The sequence below is a fragment of the Solanum dulcamara genome, chromosome 7, assembly GCF_947179165.1.
Source record: "Solanum dulcamara chromosome 7, daSolDulc1.2, whole genome shotgun sequence".
NCBI classification, from domain to species: domain Eukaryota; kingdom Viridiplantae; phylum Streptophyta; class Magnoliopsida; order Solanales; family Solanaceae; genus Solanum; species Solanum dulcamara.
The window spans coordinates 14,548,864-14,570,972 of record NC_077243.1 but is presented as its reverse complement, the minus strand read 5'-3'; the positions used below and the strand labels follow the sequence as shown (position 1 = coordinate 14,570,972).

Here is a 22,109-nt window from a genome sequence, read left to right as displayed (position 1 = left end):
TCGGTTTCTTTGTAAATACATAAAGTAGCTTTGGAGTTTTGTGACAAGATATTTGAGTTCCACTTCTTTATTACTTCATCAATTGTGCTGATTCACTTAGCCTAACAAAACTCAATTGACGCGCAAATGTTCGTAACAAAATAAAAATAATTAAAGATGTCGAATTGGAATTAATCAAATTTTAATTGGATCAAGACAAGTTGAATCAATTAATTATAAACAAGTTATATGCTAGGCCGTCCACTATTGTTTTAACTCAAAATCGATTGATTAATTTAGTCTAAATTGATGAGTCATAATTCAATTCATCAAATTCAAACTATATAATTTTTTCATTTGTTTTGTTAATTTTTGTTTAAATGTTGAATCAAACATAAAACAATTTTTCGTTGCCAAAAGTTGAAATCATAGAAAGATCTATACCTACCAAACTAGGATTTTTTTTTTATTTCCTGATGATTAAAATTTTTAATACTGTATTTAAAAATTCGAATATTCATTGACTCCATTATTTTAAAAATTTTAAACTCAAAACCATAGTCTCATTACAATAGTCGGCATAGTTAATTTTCAGTTTGAATTCGGACATTCATTTTCTCAAAAATTACAATAAAATGTTGTACAAAGTTACTATAAATGGTATTTTCATTGTTTAAACTATTTATAAATTGTTTGAAAAATCACAATCAAAAGAAAATTATGAATTTCACGTAAAGTAAAATAGAAAAAGTACCCCAACCTTTATGGAAACGTAAATCGATAAATATCTACTCTTATTGGTGGATTAGACATTTTTTATGATAATATTGAAAACTAAGAAAAAGCATGACAAATAAGATTAGTAAAATAAATTAATTTTAAGATAGAAATTAGACAGCGGCCTTTTGCACATTATAGGGTCATAGTAAGTATGTTCGTCTTATGCACATAATTAAATGTTAGTTAATTGAAATAATGAATATTTGACGGCAATAGAAATGCCTACGAGCTACAACCAAACAGCATATTCCCTAAAGTTTTTGGCAAGCTATTTAATTATTACTAGTAAGACATTGCCATAAGATTACGTCTTACCAGCGGGCTACCGATATATATATACGAGTGTCAAATAAATGGATTGACTGAATTTGAACTACCAAAATAAGACGAAATAATAAAAAAGAAATTATCTAACTAGGCAAACTTATACACCATTTTTGTCAAACATAGCGAGGATTTATGAAATTCATCGTATATCAGTGATGCAATAATTCATTTTGTATAAATGATGTCGATACAAAGCGAATTTCATTAACTATTGCTATGTTTTGTAATCAGGCCTCAAACAAACATTGTTATTGAAAATTTTTCATTAATAAATTAGTGGGTTATTAACTCAATCAAAAATATTTAGATTAAAATAAATTGTGCTGAAATGAGTTAAAAAGACGCGTCATAAAACTCTCACTCAAAAATTAGGCAGTGTGTCAATTAATTATTTTGAAATTTTGTGGACCTATATGTTATTTTGAATATGCAATTATGGTGGCAATATAAACCAGAATATACCATTGCGATACCATTCGATGCTCTTGAAGGACGTCACATTTTTGCAAACTAACCTTTTGTTCTTTTATATAGTGATTATGTACGAATTAGCTTACGTGTATTTTAATGATATAATTAGATATATGCTTTACTAAAAAGATATAACAGGTAATTATGTCTATAAAAGTTTAGATGCATGAAAAGATCAATTGGTTAATATTTTTTGTTTTTTGTGGAAAATTTAAACCTTGTTTTTAAAAGTTTTCACTTACTTTATGTGACTCGTGGACTATAGTCTTGGTGCTTTGCAAACTAATCTTTGTGGAAAATATCTTCGCTTTTGATTTCTTCCTATACAAAACTACACATAAACAGTTAAATTAAAATATCTCCAACTCAATTTTTTAAAAATTTAAACCGTATTTCACCAATTAACTTGCTTTAAAATAACAACTTTCGGTTATGTTTGTCATTTTCCGGAAAGCAATTTTCTTTTATGTATTCAACTAATAAAAAAAACTAATATTAAGTGTCCGGCTAACCATTAGGTCAGTGGGAGAGATAGGAGGATTCATCAATGAAAAATTATATCGTATAGTTAAAATTTATTTTAAGTATATATAGTAAATCTTGATTTTTTTTTTAATTTTTCGTCAGTTTATTCCTTCATATATTGAATCATCTAAGTAAAAATTTGAAATTCGTCACTATCATCTTTTTGGTACACATGACAGATATCACCTCTGTCACATCCTTTTTAACGGCCCTTGTTATCTAGTATTGGTGGTAGAAGTGCACATCAAAGTTTTGGGATAATGTTTGATTTCGACCTCCACAAAAGTTTAATGATTCTTTATCCTAAAAAATAGTGGCAATCACATCAAAATTACGATTGGAGATAAATATAGGCCAATTAGAATTCCTATTGCTGTTTTAGCCACCTTATATATATTATACTAAAATACATAAGTAACGATAGAATAAGAAGCAAAAAATCGTTCCTAGTTTTATTTAGCAACAAATTAATATAAAAATAATTTTATTTAGCGATGAATTAGTGTCAAATACGTTTAACTCGCACTTCACAATCAATATTTCCTTTCCAATTCTTCTTTCGTCTTACATTCTGCTGCCCCTTCCTTTAAATTCCGTTTCTGCCCCTTTCCGTTTGTGTTAATTATGTGTCTACTTAATGTTTTTTATTTTTATTTTTTATGTTATTCTAAATAATATATTAATAAATAATAATACAAGAAAATAAATTTGGTTTAAAGTTGGAAAAGATTTTGATTCAACAAGTATGCAAATTAAGGAAAGCTAATCTTATACATAAGTTGGGCTGCATGGACTAAATTCATTCAAGCTGGAGGCCCTTTAGTACATAAGCCTATCCATTTATACATTCTCAGTTGATATATTAGTATGTAGTTTACATAAATTTCATAGTGTTAAAATCTAATTATATTATGAAAAAATTACTTGATTGAGTGTTTTTTAAAAATTAATTATTGATTTTAGCGATATTTTTTATTTATTACCATTTATAGCAATATTATGATAAATTTACACTTGTATTAAAAGTGAATTATGCATACAATATAAATGTATTATAAGTGTTTTAAAATATATATTATGTTTGTGTAGTAAGAAACTAACATAATGTATTATAATTCTATTAAAATATGTGATAAATGTATTATCTATCTATAAAACTTGTATTATATATGTTTTATAAATAGTTCTCTGCAATACGTATTAAAACTATATTATAAATGTATTATAAGCGTTCAGTGAAATTATTTTTTTATTGCTATAAATGGTAAATATTTTCTTAATATTGTATATTTATGTAAGTTTCCCTAATATTATTTTCCTATTTTTTTCAAATTATAAAAATCCTAAAATTTATGAATTTTGAATACATCATTGGGCTTTCAGATACATCAGCAGATATCCGGATATATAGGAGAGTGATGTATTCAAAAGGGAGGGATGTATCAGAGAGGGATAGAGACGTATCAGAGAAGGGATAAGACATTTAGATATATATGGGAGGGATGTATCCAAGAGGGGATAGGGATGTATCCTAGAGGGGGATAGGGATGTATAGCAAGAGGGGAGTGATGTATCCGATATGGGATTTTTGATTTTTTTTTAAAATTGGGGAAATTTTAGAGATAAAATGTGTATTTAGATAAGTTTTTCATAATTTAAATAAAAATATATCCGTATCATTTTATTTGTCTTAATTTGGTTATATACAAAAATAAAAAAGCATTAAAATAAATTTTAAATCTTATGATTTTAGTCTAAAAATGTCATGTTATTATTCCTATAAAAAATGTTTGAACAGTAAAATGAAAATGTTGAAATTTAAAAACTTACCAAAATATGACTAAAGTATTATTATTTTTAAAAATACAGACTAAGACATACAGATTGAAACGGAAGGCGTAACGATCTTTTTAGTGTATTCTTGAAAACGAGCTGATCCGATGTGGTCTTTGGGCTGGATCGCAGTAAGTAGCCGACTTGGTATTTTGCTCCAGAAGAGTCTAGCCCAACACTGATAGGCTTAGATGTTAATATAAGAAGTAGAAATGGATAATTAAGCAAAATGATCATTTAGTTATAAATCATGGCTCAAAATAACTCAATTATCATTTTTTTTTATCAAAATTGGTTATTCGACACTTTTCAATTGCAAGTGAGGTACAATTTGCATTTTCTTCTGCACCTTCTTGGTCTTCTTCTTTCAATCATTAATGACTTCTTCTTCCTTCCTTCCTTCCTTCTTTCTTCGTTGTTTCCTCCTCATCCTTCTTCCATACTTAAAGCTCGACTTATAAATTGACGTACTGTAAATGTGAATAGGTTTCGAGTGAATAATATATCAAAAAATTTATTATATTGAGAGTACCTCATATCTAAATTTCGAGATTGTTTAGAGGAGATTTGAGTTAGTTGAAATTGAAAAAAATTGGTCAACAGTGTATACTTTATTGTATATACATTTCTGACATAGAGTTAGTTATACACAAGTATACACTACTTATAGAATATCGATACATTATATATACATATTGATACATTACATTACATATTACATATGACCATTTTATTGAAAATAAATTTTGTTGAACATGTATTGCTAATTTTGAGTTTTTCTAACGTAAATAAAAATCTGACTATATTTAAAGCAAATAAAATTTATTTATTGTATATTTATAAAATTTACCCTAGTGAAACTCTATGGATGGTGATTTGCATAACCTGCTAGTGGAGGAAGATCTCCTCGAGATAAGTGACAAATCTTATCCTTTTTCTTTTCTTCTTTTTCCTTTTATCTTTATTCATTTACAAAATCCTTAGTCCAAAAATAAAATTCAACTTCATTTTCCTTCACCTCTCTCTCTCCTTAAATCTCAAACAATTCATTTTCATTTCACCTAAATGTCGGATAGTTGATTAAAGTTAATTATATAATTATTAATAATACATAAAATAATTATGATATAATTTATGTATTATTTATGCATTACTATAATATATATATATATATTAGGTATGTTGAATTTTATAAATAACAAAAGAATACTGTTAAACATGACATTACTTAGACATAATTTAATACGCAATAACTCCTAAGAATCTATCAAGCGATTCTTATCAGCTTTTGATTCCTTTAATGCTTTACGTCAAGACTTCTTTTAATTGGAGCATTCAGTCAAGATAGTTTAAATTTCATTTGCTCGTATATTAATGATTGTAATTTCAAGTAATTATAACAGATTATTTATATTTAACGGTGTTAATTAGTGCCTGCTTTATAATAAGGTATTATTTTAAAATATTAAGTGATTTTTTCTATTTGTTCAAGTATTGATGGATATAGTTGTTATTTATGTGGATATGAGTTACAAATAACAGATACTTTCTTGCTGTTAATTTTAAGTGATTTAGTCGTATAATAAATATTTTATACCATAACCTGATAAAACCTAAACTTTTCAAATTAAATCTTCGATCATAAAATAATTTTTTTTCCGGGTTATGATAATGCAAAAAATAACACTCCATCTAAAACTGAGTGGAAAGTGAGAAGTGTTAGTGTGGGCATTTTAATATTTTATTAAATTATAATTTTAGCAATTGTCCATTGATGACATTTAATGTCATCTTTATTTTATTTTTCATTAATGCATAAAATGTTTTTCATTATCATCTTTAGTTAGTGCAAGACTAAATCATTCCATTATGTATTTTTAACATAATTATCACTAATAAGTGGTGCACTAAATCATAATGGTGTACTAAATGATGATAATGATGGCATTCCATTATTTTTTCATCTTTGTATGATTTCCTCTCCTATAAATAGAGAGGTTTTTTTTGTTTTGAAATGCAAGATAAGAGAAGAAAAAATTGAGAGAATTAAGTTTGTCTAAAAAGAGAGTTCTTATTAGTTGAAGGGGTGTTCTTTGTGTGGAGCTTCAAACTCAACTCTTGTCCAGAGTTTGTTGAGTTACATTTTGTGATAAGACTGTTGTATCCTGAAGGGGACAAATCAAGAGAACTACTGCTGGACCAGTGAAACGATTTACTGCAGTGGGCTTGAATCTCCTTAAAGAGAGCGAGATATCCGCGCCTCAGCCAAGAAGTGAAGTTAATTTCTTCATTTTATTTTTTAATTGTAATTTGTAATCTTGTAATTTCACTAACAAGAAGTGAAGATGTTATATCCCGTATTTTTTTTCCCATTTGAACATTTCGGGATAATTATAACAAGTTAAGGGTAATGTTATGTTTTGATCTTGTTTGATATGTAAGTCGGTTATGAAAATTTTGGAGGTGGAAATACTATAAAATGTTGAGGGCAAAATTGGAATTTGGTGATGAAAATATTGGAAAAGGTCGAGGTCAAAATTGGAATTTCATGATGGGAAAATTGGAAAAGAGTAAAGGAAAAATTAGAATTTCACAATATGTAGTTTTATGAAAATATATGGGCTAAGTGATTGGGCTTGAAAGAAAATGAAGCAAAAAAATAAATAATAAAGAAGATAGGCTCAACCTTGCCATGGTCCATGACAAGGATCCAAGCCCAAGTCTTTCATCCAAGTGATAAATGACATAAAAGGGTACTTAGTCATAAGTTCCTAGAACTTTCAAGACTAATTGAGAGGAGTGAAGAACAAAAGAAACAAGAGGAAAAAAAGAGAGAAGAAAATCGGCCAAAGGGGGGAAAAAATTGATCCTTGAAATCTTGCTCCCAAAAATATTTTCATTCTAGTATTCCCACTAATTTAAGGGTCCTCTATAACATGGTGGAGTTATTTTGGAAGATTGGAGGCTTGTTTAATTGATTTTGGAGTGAAGAAGTTAGAAGAAAAAAGGTAAGAATTAATTTATTTTTATTATGTTATGAAGGTTGTTTATGTTGTAGTATGTAGAGATGTGTAGAATTTATGGAAATATGAGAGTTTGTATGGTGAGTTTTACATATGTATAAATCCATGTATATGAAGATTGTGAAGGCAAGATGAATCAAATTTTTGTGTAGTATTTTAGTAGTAGTTATGGAGTAGTAGTTAGGGTAAAAAAATTTATGTTGGAATGGGAAGTTGAATGAATTTATTTGAAGTTGGAAATATGGGTTAGGTGATGAAATGGAAAAAAATTAAGTTTGTATAGTTTGTTAATTGTTGTTGTGATTCTTGGAATATAAGTGAAGCTTAAATGAGTTAAGTTGGTATTGAAATGGATTGTAGAGAATTATGTATTTTTAGTATGATTTTATAATATTATGGAGATAAAGTTGTTAAAAGTGTGGATTGTTGATGTTGATTATGAAGTTGAAAGAAGAAAATGAATTATAATAGTTTTGTTGCATTTATGGAATTTTTGGGTGAAATATGGAATTGATGAATATTGGATAGCTTACTTGGAATACTTTTCACTTATGTTGGAATGAGTTGAAATTAATTATGAACATGAAATATTCATATTTATTTGGAAATGCAAAGTTGGGTTGAAAGTTGTTGCACTAGTTGAAAAGAAATTAATTTATGTTATGGTGCATTTTAAATTGATTATTGATGGTATTGGTGTTGTTGTTGGCTTGGTTGTTGATATTGTGGCCGAGTTGAAATCTCGGGGTTGTCATATATATAGGGGAGATGCTGCCGAAATTTTTGTAGACAAGTATTGGTAAAATTGAATTCTTAAAGTTTTATGAATAGTAATTGATAAATGTGACCAATTGTAGATTTTGGAGAAAACGAAAATTGAATTTGGACAAGCATAAAAGGCCAATAAGGTATGTAAAGCTTTACCTTTTCTTCTCTTGGCATGTCCTAGGTGTAATAGGTTTGGATACAAGCCTCGGGGATGACTCTACTCTTCGGAATCGACGCTCAAAATTACCCATTTTTTTATTCAATAGAATTGAATTAGATATTTATGAATATTTTTAAAGAAATTGTCTAGACTTCTAGAATTTGCACAAATAGAAACCGACTACCTTGAAACTCTTATAAATAATGTTATGAAGTTTAAAGCACGTAATTTGTATACGTCACCTCATTTGACCGAGGTGAACCCCACTATTCCGAAATTTTCTTTGTTATTCCGTTAGGCTTACGTTAGGTAGAATTTGAAAGAAACTCTTTGCTACTCTTCCGAATATTATACGACTAATTATTCCGTAAGTTCCATTATATTTTGTAATATGAAAACGATTTCAGAAAACTATTTTTTTACGTAGACTATCGTGATATTGGAAAGACTTGCACTATTATCATTATTCAAGTCTTTTTATATATGATTGGTATCGAAACTATGCTATTGAGTTTGTATAAATATTTTAAATTTTAAATTGCATATAGTTCTCACTACTATACTCGTGTATACTGTAACCACTCTTTCACTGAGCCTGGGCCAGGATATGTTTTCGTGCGTATTTCTCTGCATTATTCGTCGTGTCCCGATGTGAGGGGGCTACATGGGGTGGTGTATGTTATGCCACGGAGTTATGCTGTGCCATGTACACATATGTTTGGGATATGATCTGATATGATGTGATATGATTTGATATGACCATCTGATATGATATAATTTGTTACGGATATATTCTCTACTCTGGTATTATGTTGTGCCGTGGCGCCGATGATGGGAGGGCGACCACGTTTTTTTCACCGAGTCCCATAATGGGGCCGACTATGGCATATGTCTTTGCATATATGATCTGTGATTATGATAAGTATTTTAAAATTCTGAACATTTATTTCATTTTCTGCACATACTATTCAGATTATGATTTTATTTATTACAGTTCATGGTTTACATATTCGGTACATTTTTCGTACTGACCCCCCTTTCTTCGGGGGCCGCGTTACATGCCCGCATGTATCAAAGTTTGATTTGCTGATCCGCCTGTTTAGGACATTTGTTGCGTCGTTGACAGTGCTCTCTTGTTCGGAGCTTGTATTTTGGTACTGACTTTATCTCTATATATTTGGATATGTTGGTCAGGGGTACGACGGGGCCCTGTCCCGTTATATGACTATGTTATCATCTGTAGAGGTCTGTAGACAGAGTTATGTTGTGGGTTTTGTATATATGGTTTTGGATTTTGTGTGTTTCGCGACAGCCTATCGACCCTTATGCGCTATATATGTTTCTGTGATCTGTTTAGAGATCCCTTCTGATCATTACCTATGTTACTCGGATAGTATGCTAATTTGGGCTAAGGGTACGTATGGGTGCCCAACTCGGGCATCAGTCACGACCTACGGAGTTGGGTCGTGACAAAAGAATAGACCTAGGAGTTCGTATATCTACAGTCTTCTCTCAAAAAAATAATTAAAATGATCCTTAATATATATGGGTCAGACTATTTTAGCTTTTTATGTGTATTACATAACTGTAATGGTTCTTCAATATATGAGGCAGATTGTTGGCCAGTTAAAGTCTCTTACGTTCAAAAGGTGAAAATTGCCAAGATGAGAATGTTGAGATGGATGTGTGGGCATACCAGAAGCGACAAGATTAGAAATGAGGCTATTTGGGACAAGGCAGGAGTGACCTCGGTGGAAGACAAGATGCAGGAAGTGCAACTGAGATGGTTTGGGCATGTGAAGAGGAGAGACACAAATGCCCCAGTGCGGAGGTGCGAGATGTTGGCCATGGATGGTTTCAGAAGAGGTAGGGGTAGGCCGAAGAAATATTGGGGAGAGGTGATTAGACAGGACATGACGCAGTTACAACTTACCAAGGACATGACCTTAGATAGGAGGGTGTTGAGGACCTATATTAGGATAGAAGGCTAGTACAAAGTCTCGTTATTTCTCCTTATTAGTAGGCGCATTAGAGCACTATAATTTCTTGTACTCTGCTTTTTGTTAATATACTACTCTCTGTACTTTGATTACTCTATTTTATCTGTGTCGCTTTCGTTATTTGCCTTCACATAACGCTTTGAACTTCTTATACTTCTTAGCAGTATTTAACCTCTTTTTATGCTTATGTTTCTATTGAGCTGAGGGTCTCTCGGAAACAGCCGTCCTACCTTAGTAGGAGTAAGGTCTGCGTACACTTTACCTTCCCCATACCCCACGTTATGAGATTTCACTGGGTTGTTGTTGTTGTAATGGTTCTTCAATATATGAAAAAAGTGATTAGTTTAGTATTTAATATATGACACAACATTGAAATAGTCCTCAATGTATGAAAATAAATCATTTTAATCTTAAAATAACAGTGCAAATAAAAAAAAATCTATTAAATTCATCCAACAACTCATGTGAGTTGTATAAAAACATAAAAACTGGAAGTGAAAAATTCTGGCCATAACCAACTCTTATATGTTTGAAACTTGAAAGGTCAATATTTGATATCTTTTTAACATCTTTTGAAATCATAATCTAACTGTTTCTCTTACTGCAAGAACGAAAAATTATGTTATAAGGAAAAAAAGAAAAAATGTATACATTATTGTTGCAGACGCACACGATATATAGTAGTGAGAAGAAAAAACAATTTCTACTTTTCTTACGTGAAAAATTAGTTAAAGATAACATCCTTTCTTAATTTGCACTGTTACTTTCAAGGTTTATAACAGAAATGATTTTTAAAAAAAATATATAAAAGATTATTTTTATTAAGTGATATATATATATATATATATATATATATATATATATATATATATATACTAAACTGATCATTGTTTTTCATACATCAAAATCTTTTCGATTACCTAGTATAGAACAGTGTTTTTAAAGATGATTTTGGAGTGAGTCCCGGGGCAAATTTCGGGGAAGGTGTTTCAAAAGTGCTTCGGGGACCAAATTAAAGGCATAGATTCATAGGGCATAATTTCGGATGTAAAAATGTAAGTATTGGATATTAATTTTTATTATTTTTAAAATATTTTTGATATAAATAATTTTTTTAAATAATAGTGCCTGAAACTGTTAGGATAAAAATTTCATATCACTATATTTATTCATTGTTTGTCATTACTCTTGCACTTAGTATCCTTTCATTCTTTGAAATATATAAACAATAATAAGTGTAATTATTAGTTGAAGATGGGAGGGCTAGTAAATGTAGAAATGAATGATGATTTTATTTTAAAATTTATCTCAGTTATTATCATATTTTGTGCTGTTATCTTTCTCAAATAATAATTATATTTTTCTCTATATTATTAGTGATTTATTTACACTTTTACTTATTTTCTTAATAGTAAAATTATAAAATTAAACATACATGAAATATAAGGACTAAAATAGTCAGACCACATAGTTAAGGACCAATTTGATCATTCTCCCTCTTCTCTCTCACTATCCTTCTCTCTCTAGAGCCGGTCAGTCTCGTTGTTCTACGCAATCTCTCTCTCTCTTCCGCTTGCTTCAAAGTCTGAGGTTTTCTCTCTTCGTTGCTGCTAATCGCTATATTTTCTTCTCTCAAGTAAGTTTGATCCTTCATTTTTGGCTTGCAAAGTTCTTCTTATCAAATCTCTTCTCATTTACTCAATTTCAATTCAATTCAGTTCAATCACTTATTGGAATTTGAATTTTGGTTCTACTATTTAACATTCTGTTTCCTTTTTACTGATGTTAAGATCTGCATCTAAAAAGTTATTAGTAATACTCGTTGGAGGTCTTGATTTTTTTTATTTTTATTTCTTAAAAATAATAATCTGATCACTCTAAGTAGTTTTTTGTTTTGTTTTTGGAAACTTTGAATTTTTTTTCTGTATGCTAGTGTATAGCGTGTTGGATGTAAAATGAATCTGTAGAATTACTTATAGTTATATATGAGATATAGTTATTTGACTATTTGTATAAGTTGAGTGACTCTTAGATTTTTATTGGGTGTGTTGTTGTTCTAGATATTGTTTGAAATTTGTTACATATCTGTAGCAGATCATTGTTCTCGTCATGTACGATTTAAAGTGGCGTATGGTTGAGAGAAGATAAGGTTGATATTTGTTTGGGGGTACATTAAATGGATTTTCAGAGTAACCCACAAGGTGAATATGGAAGGTTTGAACAGATACTTGCGCAATTTCTGCTGAAAACCTTGCATATTGTATTGGACTGTAGAGTTCCTTCTATTCGGCCTTGTGGTCGTAGTGGGGAAGTGAAAAAGAGTGACAAGTGGTTCAATTTGGTGTTGGGAGATCGACCTGCTGTTCTTGATAATTTGAATTTTTGGCATAGAAATTTGATGGAGCCAATGATAATAGACATAGTAATCGTTCAAGAGAAACCTAGTTTGTTGTCAGAGCATAGTTCAGGTATTGCAGGGGCATATACAGAGACTATTATAGAGAGGTGGGTTGTACAATATGAGTATTTGAGGACAATGGTTCCTCAAATTGGTGATTCGTCTTATAAGAAAACATACAAGAAATCAATTATACAGCTCCGTTCCCTTTATTCAATGATGAGGCTCCTTCCTGCATTCAAGGCCTTCAGGAAACTTTCATCAAGTCAGAGTTGCGACTTTGATATCATTTACAAGGTCTCTTCATTTAGTGCTCCATTCTCCAGGGCAGAGGAGGAGTTGATGAAGCATTATACTTTTACTCCAGTTGATGCCCAGCAGGGTCGTCTTTGTATATCTGTGACGTATCGTGAAGATTTGTCGGACTTTAACCTGGAGACTGCTGCATCCTTTCCACCTGAGATCATTACTAATTATGTAGGCAGTCCTCTTGCTGACCCGATGAGGTCATTTCCTTCCTCCTCGTCTGATAAGTGTGTCCACCCTACATCATTTCCGTCTAGAGGGACACATTCATCTTCTTCATCACCTTTCCAGCGCCCACACAGTTGGACAAGTGGTTTCCTCATGTCACCTTCTTTACCTCGGACACAGCCATATGTAGGATCTCCACCTTTGTACCGGTCACCACATGAGCTTTCATCTTCACCCAGTGATGTACATGGACACAGGGTTTCACCTAACAACAGACTGCCCAATCACCACAAAGCAATAAGCTTTGATGATTACCAGCTTTCACCTCCATTTTCACCATCTCCATCTCCATCACCACCAACATATCTGTCAGGTGCGAATCCTGGGCAGACTCGTTTGCGTTCTGGATCTGGCCCTGTCAGTATCCCTCATCCAATGATGGGTACAAGTTCCAGATACCTATCTCCTAATTTATCTGATCCTAACAGGCATTCTCTTCCTCCAATGTCTCCCAGAAGTATAAAGCATGATTCATCATCCCAAGAATCCCCTTCAGGTATCAGGTCATTCAGGAAAATGGATCCGCTGAGGACTCTTGATTCGAATATCGGCACTATCAGTCCTGGACAAAAGGTGAGCAATTTCTAATCGGAAATTATGTGCTGTTATTCCTTACTTTAGGCATACTTGTGAACTTCGATGTATATACCTTTATTCCAAACATTGTACTTAGTTGATCCATTTTTCAACCTTTCCAACTCTTGTTTGTATTCTTACTTTCTTTTTTTTCCTTTTTTTTTTTGAGAAGGTAACATATTTGTATATTGATATATAAACTACACATAAAATCTGTGTAGTCATCCATAATTACAGAGGAGATTATCAAAACAACAATTCCTACGCCTTCTCACATGGAATCTAAAACATCAAAAATTGGTTCAAACATTCTCCTTTACACCAAAAATATAAAAGGACTGAATACTTCATTTTTATCTTCTGGATATGACCTACTTTATCTTCAAAGCATCTTTGATTTCTCTCTACCTAAATTGAACACCATATGCAAGCCCGTACAACCCTCCATATCACTTTCTGGATTGAGTTAATACCTTCTCTGTTCCTGCATGCTAGAACATCAACTACGTTCCTTGGCATACTCTACATTGTACCCCTTAGGTTGATGAATATCCTCCATAGAGTACAGTCAGTTTACAGTTCAAAAAGGATAATTGATTGTCTCTGTCTCCTCTCATTGGTAGCATCTAGAGAATAACTGATAACCTCTCTTATGCTTCCTTTTTCAGATTTGCAGAGATGATTCAGGACGGTTCTCTGGTTTGCTATCTTCAAGTGGTTCGCCACGTATCTTTTCTAGAAGTTCTAGCAGACTATCTTTTCAAGATGACTTGGATGTCTGTGATTTTTCCTGTCCTTTTATTGTTGATGACGTCGACACTTCCGACTTGCAAGCCAGGTAACTTTGCTACTCTTCTGTATTTTTCGAGGATTCTTCTTGGAATTGGAACTCTTTACATTCGTGTTGCTAGAAGTTCCTCTTGCGGTCTTGTGAAAAGTTCATCCGTCTTTTAATAATTGGCTCTCCACGAACTAGTGCGTTGGCTTTGTTGCTGTTTTTTAACATGTTGGGCATTGTTTAGAAATTGGCTGCTGGTAGGACATAAAGTTCAGCATTTGATGTAACTGAATTGGGACATTTTTAACATATTAGAGAGACCACTAGCTGTCTTTTTTTTTTTTTGATGAAGAAGGGTATTAATAACAAAGCATCCAGAGGATGCAAGATTTACAAAAGTGGGGATAGTCAGCTCTAGAAAGGGCAAAAATAAAACCTATCATACTACAAGAGAGCTGACAAAATCCAAGAATTGTTCAGGGTTATACAAAGGAGTAAGGTTGACCCAACTAAAAAGTAAGACTAAGCATCTTCCCTTGAAATTGAAGCTGTTAGTTGAGATGCCTTTAAAACATCTTTGATTTCTTTCTGTCCATAAGCCCCAACACAACAACAGCTGGAACCATAGACCATAATCTCCTGATGGACTTCTCAACTTTCCAATTGCCCCAGCTGACAAAAACTTCTCTGAGACTATTAGGCATAACCCACTGTAGACCAAAAAGGGAGAAGAACATTGTCCAGATATCTACAGCAATAGGGCAGTGCAAAAATAGGTGGTTGACAGTTGCTAAACTGTTTAAGACATATAGCATCTATTGGCTGAGCTGAATCCTCTTCTGTTGAGATTGTCTAAAGTGAGACATGCATTGTTCAGAGCTATCCAGCTAAAAGCTCTAATCTTAGGGGGGCAATTTGACCTTCCATATTAGCTTCCACAGCCACTGATCAATTAGAATTTTGCTGGAACTCAAAAGTTGGTAATTGACTTTGACAGAGTATGTACCATCTATGCTGTATGTCATTTTTCAGGGGGTTGACAGCAGCAGACTATAATCTTCCCATAAGTGCTGCAAGTTCTTCAAACTCCCAATCATTCAGGTTCCTTCTCAGTCCAGGGCACCAAGTATGCCCCTCCCAATTTTGTGAAACAATGGAATAAGGATTGGAGGCAATAGAGAATCTCATCCTTCTATAGATTCTGGCCAAGACAAGGTCTTTCCATAAGAGAATAGGGTTCCCATTACCTACATGTAGAGTTGTTTTAGAAGTGAAGTCAGTCCACAATATTCTGATTTCTTTCCATAATCCACAATCATGAGGTAATCTACTAGTGTTGGTAACCTAATGGCTATCATGTCCATATTTAGCTTGGACCACTCTTTCCAAAGTCCCATACCCTCTTGATTATACCTCCGATACCATTTCAAGAGCATGCTTTTGCTATGGAGTGCCAGGTCCTTCACTCCTAATCCACCAAGTGATTTTGGGATAGTAACCTTATCCCATTTCACCAAGTGAAGTTTGTGGGACTCGTTATTGAAATCCCATAAGAATGAGCACCTAATGCTATCAAGCTTCTGCAATATTTCATCTGGTTCAGGGAATAAGGACATGAAATAGGTCAGAATGTTGTCTAACACACTGTTAATCAAAGTAATTCTGCCTTCAAGTTGTTGCCTGGTTGCCAGCTTTTTCTCAAACTTTTCAACCACCCCATTCCATACCTCAACAGATCTGTAGCTAGCTCCCAATGGGAATCCCAAGTAGGTAGTTGGGAAAGTCCCTGTATTGCAACACATTATCTCTGCCATTTCTTCCAACCCATTAACTATATTCACCGGATAGATAACACTCTTAGACATGTTGATATGGAGACCAGAGAGAGCCTCAAAGAGCATTAAGGTGATATTGAGATATTGAACCTAGGACCTCTCAGCCCCACAAAATATAAGAGTGTCATCAGCAAATAGTAAGTGTGAGACAGAGGTTAATTGTCCAGTTCTGCTACCCACATCAAAACCCTGCAACCAACTAAGTTCTTTAGCCTTGTCAAGCATCCTGCTAAGTCCCTCCATTGCTAAGATGAAAAGGAAGGGGGGCAAAGGGTCCCTTGCCTTATTCCTCTCTTGGGAGAAAAGAATCCAACTGGGCTCCTGTTAAAAAGAACAGAGTAGTTAACAGTAGAAAAGGAGAACCTGATCCATCTGATCCACCTGTCTCCAAACCCCATCTGCCTCAAAATAGAGATCAAGTATTGCCAGTTGGAGTCCGCCTAGCTGTCTTATCTCAAGAGAGACTTGTCAGTTGCAAAGTTGCTTGAAGTTACATTTTGCCTTCAATAGTTGATATGCAAAAAGATCTTTTAGTGAAAATTTGATCAATCTTTTCCTCTTTACTGTATTAAATTATTTATGAATAAGTTGCTAGAAAATCCAAGGTTAAGCTCTTCATGTGTGAGTTGAATTAAGTAGATTCAGGTACACCAAGTTTTTTCTCGAAATTGTAGAGATGTACGATCTAATGAGGCTACTATGAAATATTTACTCATGGATGGGGCAGAATAACTGTCCTCCCAATGATGACAGGGTGGTGCTTAGTTATCTGGAAAAAATCAGAAGAGATCTGGACAATGTCCAGCTTGATCATTCCATCAACCTCTTGGGAGTTTAAATAATGTCTCTGCTCGTTAAAAATACCAATGAATATCATATGCATTGAATTCCCCTAATTATCCTAGTTGATATACACATTATTCCCTAATCTCCCTGATTGATATATAAATATTCTATTTAATTAATTTGAGTATTCCTAACAGCCCCTCCCTGAATAAGTTGGATTAGGCATATCATATGATCCTAGTTTGTTGCAAATGTTTTCAGTCTTTTAATTTAAAAGTGATTTTGTAAGGATATCATCCAACTGATCATATGAATCAAACCAAAATAGTAGCAATAGTAAATATTTGCCAGACAGAGAATTTATTTTTATGTGCTTTGTTTTTCATGAGACACAAGATTTTTAGTAATACATAGTGCAAGCTTGATTGTCAATAAATCAGTTTCATTAGCTCATAATTTCACATTTCTGTTTTTCGAGAAGCTTGTTTAACTATATAAGTCTGCATATTGCTACAGCCATGGATGTAAACTTAGATTTCTCTCTTTCAATGTTGTTGAATTGTGCTACCTCAATGCCTAGAAAGTATTTCAAATTTTTGTTAGTGTTTAGTCTAGAAATGACTAGTGAGATGTTGGTTAAGTTGATCAATACACATTCATGATTATTTCTTGTTATAACAATGTCATCAACTTACACAACCAAGAAAATACGTGTTTGATGAGGAAAGTTTTGAAATCACCAAATGATCTACTTCACATCAAAATGTGCTAAATTATCGGATAACACAGTAGAATGACTAAACCATGCATATGATAATTGGATGAGATAATAAAAGGACCTATATAGTTGACTCACTGACCTAGGCCCTCATGAGCAACAAACAAACCCTATGCCGGTGGTTGTTTCATAAATTTCGTCAATGAGTTCTTCATGAGTTTTTATGTCCAACTTATAAAGGTACCAGTAGAACACCTGTACAAAAAAATAATAAATAAAGGGACAATAGAACCAACTGATGCAATTTTAGCTGCCGGAGAGGAAATTTCATCATAATGAAGATCATATGTTTGGTGAATTCTTGGCAACAGGTCGAGCTTTAGGTTGCCAACTTTCTGATCTTGTCTCACATTGACTGGTCAGTGGTTTCACTAGTCACCAACAACATCCAATTATAGTTTTACCCTGAGAAAGGAGTTATCTCCTAGATTTTATTTTTTAAAAAGAGTTATTTCACGGGTACTATTGCCATGTAAAACAATCAGTTTCCTCAATCGTAACCTGACACCAACTAGAATGAGCCATTGATTCTGTCATAAACTTAGGTGGTGGATAATGGATTATTTGTAGCACAATTAATGTATGAATGTGGCAATTGGTGATAACTCAAAAAATTATACATAGGATGAGAGCTGTGAGTAGATTGAGTACTTCACTAGGAACAATGGAAAGATTTGCCTTGGCTCAATAGTGCAAGATATGATGCTGAAAACAGGTAATGGGTCACTGGAAGCAGTCCTCTGACCAGTATCATTAGAACAGCAATTAGGTTAGCAGATGAAGGATTAGAATTTTATTTTGCATAGTGTAATTGGTGGAACTCCCAATCGCCTTGAACATGCCTTTTTTCTGATGGGTGGCTTTTACAGCATGTGATACTTTGATATGCATGATATTGAGATTTACACGAGTCTTTCCAGTTGGTTTAACTGACTTTATTGCAAGTCCTTAATTCGTCTTTACTCTACTTGGTTCTTCATCATCCTTTTAATTGTTCACTATTTTCTATTTCTTATTATTATTTATATGTGTTGTGTTACATTTGGCCAAAAAAGTCAGATTTGAGAGTTTATACTCAACCAGGAAACTAAGAATCTTCAAAACTCGTAGGACTTGAGAGTGGAAGGCCAATTATGAAAACCAGCTTTATATTAGTGTTTGGGTTGGTTCCATTGGTTTGAAGTTTCTAGTACTCTGTTTAAACTAGATTATTGAGATGGTGATTCAGAACAGAATCGTGTAGATTATTCAGAAATGGGATTTCCCTCAAATAATTACTTATATGCCCCATTGACCTTCTGTACACAAACATAAGCCACAATACTCACCTTTTATAAGAACTTATTCTTCATATCCATTGCTTATTACACACTATTGAAAGCCACATATGAATAGCATATGATTGCCTTTTCTTTTTATGACAAGGGAAACCCGCAGCTGCTTCCTTTTGAATGCGCATAGGGTAAAAACCCCACTTCTATGCAATAGCTCGCAAACCATACAGGAGAGGTAACCCGTACTAGGCAAATCCGATGCGACGAGCTCGACCCTAAGGGCAAACCCCTTGCTTTTGTTGGCAAGAGGTTTCAAACTTGAGACCTCTAATATATAAGTCCCATGCCCAAACCATTGGGCCACCCCGAAGGGTATATATGATTATTATGAGATACCATTTATGCTTTAAAGTCTGTGCAGAGTCTGGTCCCTCTCATTGTCAAGGTAGCAAAGGAAAGACTTGATATTTTTCCTTTAGGTCACATGTTCGGTATCATAGATTCTATATGGGGCTTCGAGATCTCATGGATCCTAGGTTTGTGGGTACTTATCGGAGTTGAATATGCAGAACAGGAGGCAGTTAAAGTTGAAAATGAAGTGTACATAAAAAAAATCTGCATTAGAGTTGGTGAGTGAATGGAGTGAAGGAAAGAAAGATGAATCTTTCAGTAATTGCCAAAGACAGCAGGCACAGAATTTGTCATAGTTGGTGTTTCTTCACTTGAGGGGAGGAAAATGAAATTCATAGGATATATATGAGTAATTCAAAGGAGAAATATAAATATTTGATAGGATTCGATTAGGGAGCACTGGATGGGATGGAAATGACAATTTACTGGATTGACAGGACTAGGGATCCATTTTGAATGAGATTGGCTTTTAGTTGGTATCTGCTTTACTATGTTGCTCAAATCCTTCAAAATCCTTGTTGCACCCATGTCGATATGACACGATTTGGGTGTGGGTGCTACTGGATTTCGTGAACCTAAATTGGGTGCTTTGACTACATCTATGGCCAAAAACTATACGTTGATTGGTCATTGGGTTTAGTTTTGGGCTTAGTTTATACACAGAGACAGACATGTGTAACAGTTTACTATCATACGGGGATAACTTACGAACAAAATTTTGAAGTGAATACAAAAAATCAAACATACTAGCTTTTATTAAATAACATCAATAATCGTTGATAAATGTGCAAATATATGTCGTCATATACAGTTATTTATTGCATCCTAACATCCGTACCCATACTCCTATCCATATCCCTGAAACTTAAGATTTAGGTGATGACAAATTCAAGGTCTAGATCCCCATCCTTGTCGGTGCCCACACCTGTATCCGAGCAGCATAGGTCTTTTATACGTACCACTATAAATGAACCTCTCAGTAACTGCCGAACAGGCAGCAGGCACTGACTTTAGCTTGTATAAGTACCACTAGATTTTCAACTCAACTTTATATCATTGTTATGCAGTGAGATCCTTGATGGGAGAAAAGGTTCAGAAATCTCTTCCCAGGCATCTGCAACAACCAGAAAATCCCAAGATGCAGCTGTAGGTGCCCTTGTTCACATGCTGAGAACTGCTCCTCCTTTGCGGCAAGATTCTAGCTGTTATACTTCGCATAGCATAAAGACTGAACTGGAGGGAGAACTTAGCACTGCATCTGGATTTTTAATTAGTAGAAAGGCATCGGATGCATTGGAGGAGCTCAAAACTTACAAAGATTTGAAAGATCTACTGCTGTCCAAGAGCGCAACCCGTTCAGTCAGTGAGGGTGGAATTTAACTCGATGTATCCCACTTACAAAAGTTAGCTTAAAATGGATGAAGGTAGTTGATATTTCTCCCTAATGTTAATGAACAAACTTTTCTATGGAGAATTCCATTGTTCCTGTAGTTTGGAGGGCTAACAGATTCTGTACATAAGGTCATGAGGAAAATCACAAACATAGTTGAAACAGTTGCCTGAATGACCTATTTTAAAAAATATTGATGGATGTGAATAAAAAAAAAAAACTTTATTTGTTGATTATAAACCACGTGATTATAAGCAGTGAGTTTTTCTGTATTTTTGATATTTTCTAGTGTATTTTTGGGAATCAGTTACACTTCGTTCCAATTATATAGTGACGGTGTAAACATACATTGCACACGTGCATAGTTTAAATCATTTTCTTAATTGTAAATGCCGAGCTTATAAAACTTATACGTGTACATTAAATTAGATTAATTTTGTTATATTTAAGTGATAAACCAAGTAAAAATACGTATTATTCAACTATAGAATTCATGTCATATATTCATAGGATTGGTATTATTACTGAAAAACTTTTTTATTTGACCCTATACTAGAAGTATCTCCCATTTTGAAGTTTTTGCACGTATCACTCTTAGTTTGGGCGGTCTTTAATTTTTATCCTCAATTATGATGGTCTTTAATTTTTGTCTTTTTTGCTCATTTAGTGAAAAATTTATGGACCAAAGCATTCTTATCTATGTCCTAATTTCGTTAGGCATAAGTTTAGAATTTTTTTATCTCGCACGACATAAATTTTATAGGAATTAAGTTATAATGCACATAATTTGTTTAATATTTCTTTTTTTTCCCACCCTTCTAGGAGCTTCTCACCTTTTTTGCTCCCTTGGTGACTCGAATTCACAACCTTCGGGTTGGAAGTGAGGGATGCTTACCATCCGAGTAACTTCTTTTTGTCAATTGTGTAATATTTCTATAGCCTAATTTCGCTAGGCATAAGTTTGGAGAACTTTGCTTTTGGTCGGGATAAGTTTTGTAGAAATTATAATTGAGGATGAGCATCATCTTATTGCACCAATTCAAAATACATGGGAAGGTCCAACTCCAACGGTAGAAATGCTAGTAGATGAAAATTATCTATTTGAGCAATTTTTAGCATGACATGAAAAAATTAATGACATAGACTCTTATTTTGAACTTCATAATGCATTAATAAAGCAGCAACACACTAATTTTGGACGTTCAACTTTTATGTAGAAATTAAAATAATTATGTTATATTTATTTAATTGTATTTCATTAATAATTTCACTTTTATTTATATTCTCCATTAATATGCATAATGTATAATATATGCTAGCAATTTATATTATTTAAAAATTTATGATATAAATTAATTTTATATCAAATGATTATATTAGATTAAATATGAATTATATAGGGAGAGTATGTGAGGGGAAAAAAGAAGAAATAATTTATTTTATGAAAAAAGAAAATAAAAATAATACAAATATAATATTGAAA

The 22,109-nt window shown here is 32.9% G+C and overlaps 1 protein-coding gene and 1 long non-coding RNA gene across 3 annotated transcripts; both read left to right on the top strand.

Annotated features, from left to right (window-relative positions):
• Positions 1–6,717: 6,717 nt before the first annotated feature.
• LOC129895949 (uncharacterized) lies at positions 6,718–9,986 on the top strand. Its single transcript, XR_008767889.1, has 3 exons — positions 6,718–6,923; positions 7,796–7,846; positions 9,481–9,986. It is a non-coding gene; the product is annotated as an uncharacterized LOC129895949 (long non-coding RNA).
• Positions 9,987–11,348: 1,362 nt separating this feature from the next.
• Positions 11,349–20,911, top strand: LOC129894250 (autophagy-related protein 13a). 2 transcript variants are annotated; one of them, XM_055969854.1, is made up of 4 exons: positions 11,349–11,502; positions 11,961–13,371; positions 14,043–14,212; positions 20,304–20,911. In XM_055969854.1, the coding sequence occupies exons 2-4, from the start codon at positions 12,043–12,045 to the stop codon at positions 20,614–20,616; spliced, it is 1,812 nt and encodes a 603-aa protein (XP_055825829.1). In that variant the 5' UTR covers positions 11,349–11,502; positions 11,961–12,042; the 3' UTR covers positions 20,617–20,911. The 2 variants fall into 2 exon arrangements, with proteins under 2 accessions (XP_055825829.1, XP_055825830.1); XM_055969855.1 differs by having other exon boundaries at positions 11,958–13,371.
• Positions 20,912–22,109: the final 1,198 nt, after the last annotated feature.

What these genes read in the sequence shown, in the direction of transcription:
- LOC129894250 (XM_055969854.1), top strand. Translation starts at nt 12,043, where the DNA reads ATGGATTTTCAGAGTAACCCACAAGGTGAATATGGAAGGTTTGAACAG. An exon ending in CTATCAGTCCTGGACAAAAG is followed by an intron (nt 13,372 to 14,042) that starts GTGAGCAATTTC and finishes TTCCTTTTTCAG; the next exon opens with ATTTGCAGAGATGATTCAGG. An exon ending in ACTTCCGACTTGCAAGCCAG is followed by an intron (nt 14,213 to 20,303) that starts GTAACTTTGCTA and finishes ATTGTTATGCAG; the next exon opens with TGAGATCCTTGATGGGAGAA.